The sequence below is a fragment of the Camelina sativa genome, chromosome 20 (assembly GCF_030686135.1).
Source record: "Camelina sativa cultivar CO46 ecotype springtype chromosome 20, ASM3068613v1".
Taxonomy (NCBI): domain Eukaryota; kingdom Viridiplantae; phylum Streptophyta; class Magnoliopsida; order Brassicales; family Brassicaceae; genus Camelina; species Camelina sativa.
Window position 1 is genome coordinate 33,378,604 of NC_141899.1, and position 10,367 is coordinate 33,388,970.

General features: G+C 41.4%; 1 protein-coding gene across 1 annotated transcript; it reads left to right on the forward strand.

Annotated features, from left to right (window-relative positions):
- Positions 1–156: 156 nt before the first annotated feature.
- Positions 157–4,967, forward strand: LOC147919793 (uncharacterized). Its single transcript, XM_087504107.1, has 6 exons — positions 157–199; positions 280–1,424; positions 2,531–2,781; positions 2,977–3,230; positions 3,748–3,884; positions 4,389–4,967. Exons 1-6 carry the CDS (start codon positions 157–159, stop codon positions 4,965–4,967), a joined length of 2,409 nt encoding a protein of 802 aa, XP_087360233.1.
- The last annotated feature ends 5,400 nt before the right edge of the window (positions 4,968–10,367 follow it).

Here is a 10,367-nt window from a genome sequence, read left to right on the forward strand (position 1 = left end):
GGGTTCAATTGCTAAGTATCTTCTTCAGAGGGTGTGACTGGGAGTATCAGTTGGCTTTAGATGCTGCAAGTCATGGGAATTTCAAGACAATATTGCCAGTAGATGCTGAATTGTTGATTGAGAACTTAGCTGCTAGCAATAATACTAAGAGAGCAGATGCTGAAAGGAAGCGATTACATGGAGGATATGACTCACACCAGTTAGCTTCTGTTAATGCTAAGCTGGATTCTGTGCATAATCTCCTTGTGGGTAAGAAATCTATTCATTTTGCTGCTGAAGTTGAGACATATGAGCCAGAATCTGATCAAGGAAATTATGAGGAAGAAGAGGTGAACTATGTCTATGGGAATCAGGGGCAGAGGTTTGGAAATCAGCAAGGTAGTAGGCCTTACAGTGGAAACAGCCAGCGCAGTAACTTTCAGGGCAACTCTTCTGGTTTCACACCCAAACCTGAATATCAGAAGCAGCAACAAAACAGTGGATTCACAAGGACTTATGGCAACAACTCATATCAGTCTCCACCTCCTAAGTCCGCTGAAACTAGTAAGATGGAAGCTATGCTTGAGCAGCTTTTGCAAGGCCAAGAACAAATGACCGTGACTTTCAATGGGAAGCTGGATAATGTCTACACTGATCTTAATGGGAAGTTTGAAGCTTTGAACATCTATGTCAAGAAGCTGGAAACTCAGGTTGCGCAGACTGCTGGGTCTGTGAAAAGGCAAGAAGGTTATCTCCCTTCAAGAACTGAATCAAATCCTAAACATTCTTGCAATGCAGTGACTTTGAGAAGTGGCAAACAACTCCATCCTATACCCCAGAAGAATCAAACTGATGATCTACAGGAGTTGATTGATATAGACGACGAAGAGGATGTTTCTGCCGAGCCAGTATCGACCGACACAGATGGGCATCGGTCGACACCCAAACCATGCAAAGTTTCGAACAAAATCCCAGAACAAAGCGTCGATCGACACCAACCAGGTGGCATCGATCGACGCCAACCACGGACAGAAACTGCGAATGTGAAGTCTTCTACTCCAGTTGCAGAAAGAGTTTACACACCTAAGGTTCCTTTCCCCAAAAATCCAAGGAAGTCTAAACAAGAGCTAGATGATGCCAAGTGCAAGACCATGATGGATAAGCTTATTCTTGAGTTGCCTTTGGTTGATGCTGTTAAGACTTCTCCAATGCTTAGGAGATATGTCAAGAGGATGGTAACCAAGGATTTTAATGCTGAGCAAGGAGTTATGATGATATCAGCCCAAGTCAGTGCCATCATTCAGAACAAGATCCCAGAAAAACTTCCTGATCCAGGGAGCTTTGTTCTTGATTGCACTATCTTCACTGACAAATTTGCTAGATCTTTGTGTGATCTTGGTTCTAGTGTCAACCTCATGCCAAGATCAGTAGCACTCAGCCTGGGAATGACAGACTTCCAGCCTACTAAGCTCACTCTCATCCTTGCTGACCGGTCCGTTCGTATTCCAGATGGTGTTCTTGAAGATGTTCCAATTAAGATTGGTGAGTGCTTGATACCTACTGATTTTGTGGTGTTAAAGTATGAGGAGGAACCCAAGGACCCTCTTATTCTGGGAAGATCATTCTTAGCTACTGAGCTATAATTAATGTCAAGAAGGGTCAGATTGGTCTCAACATTGGTGATTTACAAATGCGCTTTGACATGGAGAAGTTGGTTAAGAGGCCAACCATTGATGGCCAGACATTCTATGTAGACACATTGTCTAATCTGGCTGAGGAGATATTCCAGGAGCTGCATCCTGAGGATCCTTTAGAGAGAGCATTGGTTGCTTCTACTGAAGAAGCTAAGCATCTAGATGACATTGCTGCTGGGTATGTCAAACTGCTTGATGCTAATGAACAAGTGAAGAAGCTGGTTGCACAAGAGGAATTGGTTTGTACTTCTCCACCAGCTGCAAAGGTTTTTGATTGGAGTCTTGAAAAAGCTCCAAAGGTTGATCTCAAGCCACTTCCTGCAGGTTTAAGGTATGCATATCTAGGTGAGAACTCTTCTTATCCTGTTATTGTTAGTGCTTCCTTAAACAATGCAGAGCTCACTTTACTGCTAAGCAAGCTGCGCAAGTTCCGCAAGGCTCTTGGCTATTCTCTTGATGATATTGCAGGAATCTCTCCAGACTTGTGTATGCATAGGATTCATCTTGAGGAAGGAGCTAAGACATCCATTGAGCATCAGAGGAGACTGAATCCGAATCTGCAAGATGTTGTCAAGAAGGAGATCATGAAGCTGCTGAATGCTGGGATCATTTATCCAATATCTGACAGCAATTGGGTTAGTCCGGTACATGTTGTTCCTAAGAAGGGTGGAGTTACAGTGGTGAAGAATGACAAGAATGAGCTGATCCCTACAAGGACAATTACTGGTCATCGGATGTGCATAGACTACAGGAAGCTGAATGCTGCAACAAGGAAAGATCACTTCCCACTTCCTTTCATTGACCAGATGTTGGAGAGGTTAGCTAATCATCCATACTACTGCTTTTTGGATGGTTACTCAGGCTTTTTCCAGATTCCCATTCATCCTGATGACCAAGAGAAGACCACCTTCACTTGTCCCTATGGTACCTTCGCTTACCGCAGAATGCCTTTTGGTCTCTGTAATGCTCCTGCAACATTTCAGAGATGCATGATGTCAATCTTCACTGATATGATTGAGGATTATATGGAGGTGTTCATGGATGATTTTTCAGTTTATGGATCTTCATTCAAAAGCTTTTTGGATAATCTCTGTAAGGTGCTAGCAAGGTGTGAAGAGAAGCATTTGGTGCTAAACTGGGAAAAATGTCATTTTATGGTTAGAGATGGCATAGTGCTTGGCCACAGGGTTTCAGGAGCTGGAATAGAAGTTGACCGCGCTAAGATAGAGGTGATGACAAGTCTTCAACTACCAGAGAATGTGAAGGCAGTAAGGAGCTTTCTTGGACATGCAGGGTTCTATAGGCGTTTTATCAAAGATTTCAGCAAGATAGCAAGACCACTTTCTGCTTTGTTGTGCAAAGATGTCAAGTTTGAATTCACTGATGAATGTCGCATAGCCTTTGAGAGGATTAAGCATGAGCTTGTGAGTGCACCTATTGTTCAGCCACCAGATTGGGATCTTCCTTTTGAAGTAATGTGTGATGCTAGTGACTTTGCAGTAGGAGCAGTGCTGGGACAAAGAAAATATAAGAAGCTTCATGCAATCTATTATGCAAGCAGGACACTTGATGAGGCACAAAGAAATTATGCAACAACAGAAAAGGAGTTGTTGGCTGTGGTGTTTGCTTTTGAGAAGTTTAGATCTTATCTGGTTGGTTCAAAAGTCATTGTTCATACTGATCATGATGCATTAAGGTACTTGATGCAGAAGAAGGATGCTAAGCCTAGACTTTTGAGATGGATTCTTCTTCTAAGAGTTTGACATTGAAGTGAGGGATAAGAAGGGGATAGAGAATGGTGTTGCTGATCACTTGTCCAGGATTAGGATTGATGATGATGTTCCAATTCGTGATTGTCTTCCTGAAGAGCATGTTTATTTTGTTGATACTGGGTTTCGGACTGATGATTCCACGAATTTGTCTTCGGATGCATGCGGTGTCGATCGACACCACACCAGCATCGATCAACACCCTTTGTTTCCCGAATCAGATTGGTCGAATGATGGAGATTTAGCTGTTGTGGCTAGCTCCAATCAACCCTGGTATGCTGATATTGCCAATTATCTTGCTGCAGAGGTAGAACCTGATCAATTCATAGGCTATCATAAGAAGAGGTTCTTGAGAGAGCTAAGGAGATATTATTGGGATGAGCCCTATTTGTATAAGCATTGCAGTGATGGTGTTTACAGAAGATGTCTAGCTGAGACAGAAGTTCCTGATGTTCTTTTTCACTGTCATGGATCAGATTATGCTGGACACTTTGCTACTTTCAAGACAGTGTCTAAGGTTCTACAAGCTGGGTTTTGGTGGCCAACAATGTTCAAGGATGCTAATGAGTTTGTTTCCAGATGTGATGCTTGTCAGCGGAAAGGTCAGATTAGTAAGAGGCATGAGATGCCACAAAACTTTATCCTTGAGGTTGAAGTTTTTGATTGGTGGGGCATTGACTTTATGGGACCATTCCCTTCCTCTTACAAGAATGAATACATCTTAGTGGCTGTTGACTATGTCTCCAAGTGGGTTGAAGCAATTGCAAGTCCAACCAATGATTCTGCTGTGGTTCTTAAGCTCTTTAAGACCATTATCTTTCCAAGGTTTGGAGTTCCTAGAATTGTCATCAGTGATGGAGGTAAGCACTTTATCAATAAAGTGTTTGAGAAGCTGCTGAAAAAGTATGGTGTTCAACATAGAGTGGCTAGTCCATACCATCCTCAGACCAGTGGACAAGTTGAAGTTTCCAACAGGCAGATTAAGGAGATTCTAGAGAAAACAGTGGGTGTTACAAGGAAAGATTGGGCTATGAAGCTTGATGATGCACTTTGGGCATATAGAACTGCTTATAAAACACCACTTGGGACTACTCCTTTCCATCTGCTTTATGGTAAAGCCTGTCATCTTCCAGTGGAGTTAGAGCACAAAGCAGCCTGGGCAGTTAAGTTGATGAATTTTGATGCCAAGACAGCTTCAGAGAGAAGGTTAGTGCAGTTGAATGAGTTGGATGAGCTGAGATTTCATGCATTTGAGAATTCCAAGCTGTACAAGGAGAGGACCAAAGCTTATCATGATAAGAAGATCATCTCCAGGCACTTTGAGCCAAATGACCAGGTACTCCTTTACAATTCCCGCTTGAAGCTGTTTCCTGGAAAGCTGCGTTCCCGCTGGTCTGGTCCTTTTACTGTTCAAGAAGTCAGACCATATGGAGCTATTGTGCTGTTGAACTCAAAAGGGGAGAAATTTACTGTTAATGGCCAAAGGGTGAAACACTATTGGGCGAAAGCTGAGATACCAGACTGACACATTATGCGTTTGGATGATGCACCCTCTGCCTAATCCGCTGCCAAGTCAAGCTAATGACTTAAAACAAGCGCTGAGTGGGAGGCAACCCACTGGTAAGAATTAATTATTTTGAATTTTTGCTTTTTAGGATCACTAACATATTAATTTTTGGTTTTGAGTTTTATTGTTTCAGAATTAAAAAAAAAAAAGAGAGAAGTTACGAATACCATTGATCAGAGCTAGCATCGACCGATACCATGTAAATGGGCATCGGTCGACACTCTTATGGACAGAGGCGAGCAAACGGGCCATCGGGTTTGATTTTGTTGGGTTTCAATCGAGTGGGCTTGTGATCGAAAGTGAGCCGGGTCCGACAGAAGAAGCATCGATCGATGCTACCTTATAAGAGCATCGGTCGATACCACTTAAATCCGAGAGAGGAAGCTTAAAATCGTGAGACTTCGTCTTCTTCCCTCTTTCAACCCAAATTCGAGCTAACCCTAAATTGCTCATAACTCTCTCATTTCAGCTCCGTTTTGAGTGATTCCAAGCTCTAATCCACTCGATTTTCTCCCCTCTACCTGGATCTAGTGTCAATTTCGTGTTTTGGAGTGATGACAGCCAACAAGAGGACTCGAAAGAACGACGGCGAAGCTTCTTCTTCAGCTCGCCCACCTCGTCAATCCGGCAGCCGGCCGCCTCCGCGAGCTCCGGCGGACCTTCCCCAACCTCCACGACGTTCGACGACGGCTCCCACCACTTTACCATACCTCTCTCTTCCATCTCCCATTCCATCAAGGTTTCCATGGCCAAAAGAAGAAGGTCAACCAATTCCATCAAAGATAGAATGGCCTCAACACAAGCTTCCTGAGCTTAGCAAGCCTGAATTCATCAATAGACCAGTGGGTGCTTGGGGAGAGTATGAAACAATGCTCTATAATGCATGGTTGGGAGTTGAGATTGAGCCTACAAGGTTTGTTGATCCTGTCATTCTTCGTAGGTTGGACATTCATGATGAGGTTTTGGATTTGATTGATAGGATGGGTTTAGGAACGGTATGTACTAGGCAGTATGATTTGTACCCGGATTTAGTGTGACAGTTCATGGCATCAGTTAGGATTACTTACAGAAATGAGCGAGCACGAGATGCGTTTGGGGGTGCATTGCATTTCTTCATCAATGGAATGCCTTATGATATCGATTTTGCTCATTTGTGTGATGTGTTCCATTGGACTCGTTTTTATCAGAATGTTGCTTTGCCTAAGCACTATGAGGATCTCTCTCCTTTGTGGTCCTACATAGGACTTGGTCCTTATAATTCCAAGAAGATGCTTCAATCAGAGGTCCACCATCCTGTACTCCGATATGTTCTTACGGCTGTTGCTACCACTTTGCAGTATAAGATGGAGCCTAATAAGATGCGAGCAGCAGAGCTTTATTTTCTGAACATTGCTTTGCGTGCCATGATCCCTTCTTTGGCTTCTGCTGAACGTCGCGACCCTCAGTGCCTCAACCTTGGGGCTATTTTCGCACATCACTTGGTTGAGCTTCAGACCAAGCCATTTTCAGGTACTGGAGTTAAGAGAGAGGCTGTGGGGAGCCTTATTACTGCTATCCTTCAGTTCAAGAAGATTCCTATTACTGGTTATAGTGTTATCACTAGGAGACAGCTTATGGATGAGCAGTATTTGAGGAGTGCACACTGGCTGAAACTGGGTTTGTTGTGGAGGTTTATTGATGATACAGGAGAGCACTTTGTCCGCCTTCCACGACCTGATCTTACCACCATTGGTAGAGATCCTGAGCAGTTGCGTTTTCGCCCTCCACCAGCTGACTATGTTGCTTATGCTCCTTCCCGTCGCCATCGCACTTCGCGGACTACTACTGATGCTGCAGCTGCTACTAACCCTGCTGGGGGTTTTGAGACTGGTTCTTCTTCTGGGACTGCGGCCTTTGAGTTTCCAGAGCCATCAGAGGATCCTGCTACTATGGACCAGGGAGTTCATCAGACTTATGTGGTTTCTACTTTGTGTGCCATCTGGAATGGCATGGCTCGACTCTTACAGTGTGGCTGCATTCGTCCTACCAGGCGTACTAGGCGCAGGTCCCCTTCGCCATCTTCACCATCTGCTGAGGATGCTGAGGATGCTGAGGATGCTGAGGATGCTGAGGATGCTGAGGATGCTGAGGATGTTGCAGATGCTGACGATACTGATGATGATGGTGGTGCTGATGATGTTTCTGTTACATTTTAGCTTCTGATCATGGTTTTTCTTTATCTTTTTCCCTTTCCTAGGATTGAGTCATTTTTATTTTTGCTTTGAGTCAGTTTGTGTTTGAAAGTTGTTTGGATTTATGAACTATCTATCTATCATGTTGCTTTTAACCTGTGTTTGTGTTTGAGTGCTTCTTAACAGAATTAACATCAAAGGATTGATCCAACAAAACACAACTAACTACAACAAACAAGGAGATTCGGCCACAATTCACCATTCGCCGAAGGTGTCGATCGATACTGCCTTGAATTGCATCGATCGACACCGATTGAGTAACCCGAAAATATGTTCAATTTTTCTTTCAACTTTTCAACACAATTTTGGTTTCTTGACTTTTCCCTTCTTTGATAACACTGGGGACAGTGTTGTTTAAGTCTGGGGGAGGTTAGTACTAACTACTTACTTGGTTTTTGTGTCTTGTGTCAAAACTGTATTTTTGTTTTTATTGAGTCAAATTTTTCAAAAATTTCTGTTGAATTATGATCTCTAACTGATGGTTCTTGTTCTTTGGCTAACACTCTAATGATTCTTGACTAAGCTTGGCCTCAGAACTGAAGTGTGGAAAGACTATGAGCTGTATCAACAATCCTGAAAGCCCTTATTCAAAGGATATCTAGTTCAACTAATGTTGTCTCAACTTTTATCAGGATTTTAACCGGACTTAATCTCTTACTTTGGGGTTGGAAATCAGTGGACTAGACTTCTTCTTCAGGCCATACAAGACAGTGAAATTTTTTTAAAGTATGTCTCTCCTCTCTCTTCCCTTCAGTGTTTAAGAAAAAAAGATAAGAAAAATCAGAAAAAAAGAGAGAAATAAAAGATGAGATGATTTTGATCAGTTTAGAGAGGTAGGTAAATTACCAGTGACCTCATTATTCTACTCTTGAGTCAAATGATCACACAAAGCTTGGAAGCGAGGGGTAGGTAAATTACCGATGACCCCGGTATTCGCTTACACCTTTGCTAAAAAAGAATAAGAAAAGAAAAAAAAAAGGAAGTGAGAAAAGGGAGAGGAAAGGAGATGTAAGAAGAATGTCTTGGCCTGAAGAGAGTCCATATGCCACTGTTTGAATACCACAAGGTAAGAACTCACCTGTACTTGCTTTAATTTATGTAATGAGATGGTAATGGTGAGACTAGAGATTCCAGAGGATTATGGGATTAGAGTAAGGAATGTTGATGCTTTTCAATTGACAAAGTATATGAAGTAAGTTCTTGAGAGTCAAGGCGAGAAAGAGTGCGAAGATCAATTACCAGCAGTTGAGTGAATTCTATGTTTTCAAACCTCTTTCACAGGTTTAAGTTTCTGTTTTGCTTGAGGGCAAGCAAAGGCTAAGTCTGGGGGAGTTGATATATCATGGTTTTTACGGTTTTTAACCATGATATAAGTGTGTTTTTTTGAGTCTTTTGATTTTTTTCTAGGTTATTTTTGAGTCTTTACAGGTTATCTAGGAATTTGGCACAGATGGAGCAATATGGAACAATTTGGATCATTTTGGAGCACTTTACCGAAGGAAATCAAGTTGGAGTCGGATCAGAGTACGAGCATCGATCGACACCACACAAAGGAGCATCGATCGACACTCGTGTTTACCCGACGAGAGAACAACAAATTTGGAAGTTTTACAAATTTACCCAAAGTCTTCTATAATTGCAACATAAGCCCCTGGACGTGTTTTAGGATGTATATATATATTATTTTTAGGTTTTAGAAATCCTCAAGTTATTTTCTAGCAGTTTTTGAGAGAAGGATATTGAGAGCTTTTGGGAGAGATAGATCTAAATTCTTTGTAGAGAGAAGATTTCTTGAACTCCCTCTTTTACTTTTAATATCTATTCATGTTATTCAGAATTATGATTTGTGCTTTATTTAATATGTCTGAGTAATTTGCCTGTTAGGTTTAGGGTTTTTCATAGGGTTTTTATGATTTATTAGATCTGAGATTTTTTTAGGGTTCTTAATCTTTTATGATCTTCATCCTTGGTTGTTCTTCGCAATAATTCTTGATTGATCACTTAGAATTATTATCTTAGGGAAATAAATTGATATGAGAATATAATTGTTTTTCTGATTAAACCATTGATGAGCAGAAATGTTTATTACAAAGAGATTTGAATTAATAATTCTGTGAACTTTTCTAAACCTGTTTTTAAAGCTGATTTATTTCTTAGAATTTTACAAAGAGATTTGGATTTTCTGGTTTTAAATTTAGATATTATTTGCAGTGAGAACTGATTTAATTTACCAAAAGTTTAGAGTTCTAGATCTGATCTTTATTGCTTGAGCCTTAATTAATTTATCTGATTTAATATTTCATAATTTCCTGAGAAATTCCCTAGGCTTAACTCTTTTGATTTTCTGAATTCACAACACTTTTATTTAAATATTTGCATTGCTTTATTTTAATTCAATTTAACTTGTTTAGCGTAATTTACAAAACTTTACAATCTATTGCGTTTGATCTTGAGTCTCTGTGGATTCGACCCCTAAGTACTGCAGTGATCTCTTGTTTGAGAGAGTAGCTCTAGAGATTTATTTGAGCTTATCAGCGGTGGTCTGGCAGGGATGGTCCGGCAGTGGTAGTCCGGCGGAGGTGGTCTGACGGCGGTAGTCCGGCGGAGGTGGTCCGGCGGCAGTGGTCCGGTGGTGGTGGTCCAGCGGAGGTGTTCCGGCGACGGTGGCCCAACGGCGGTGGTCCGATGATGGTGGTCCGGTGAAGGTGGTCCGGCGATGGTGGTCCAGCGAAGGTGACCCAGCGGAGGTGATCATGGTTAATAGGAAGTAGAGGGGTTGGCGTTGGTGTTGAATAAGGATAAAATTGTATATATTGTAGATTATATAGTGTGTATGATATTTATATAGTTAGAATAGTTAGATAATTAATTATTGTTTTTTTTTTGGTTATCTGTGCCAATTTCCCTTTTTACAAGCCTTGCCAAAAAAGAAAAGGATTATGAATGGTTCAATCAAACAACTAACAATTAAAGCCTACCAAAAAAAAAACAACTAACAATTAAAACTGAGAAGACAGTACAAAACCGAATTTGGTTGGTTTGGTTTAGTTGGTAAAATCTCAGCCGTTCGATTTACGTTTTTAATTTTTAAAGTTAAACCGGTTTTGGTTTGCTTCGATTTAAAGGC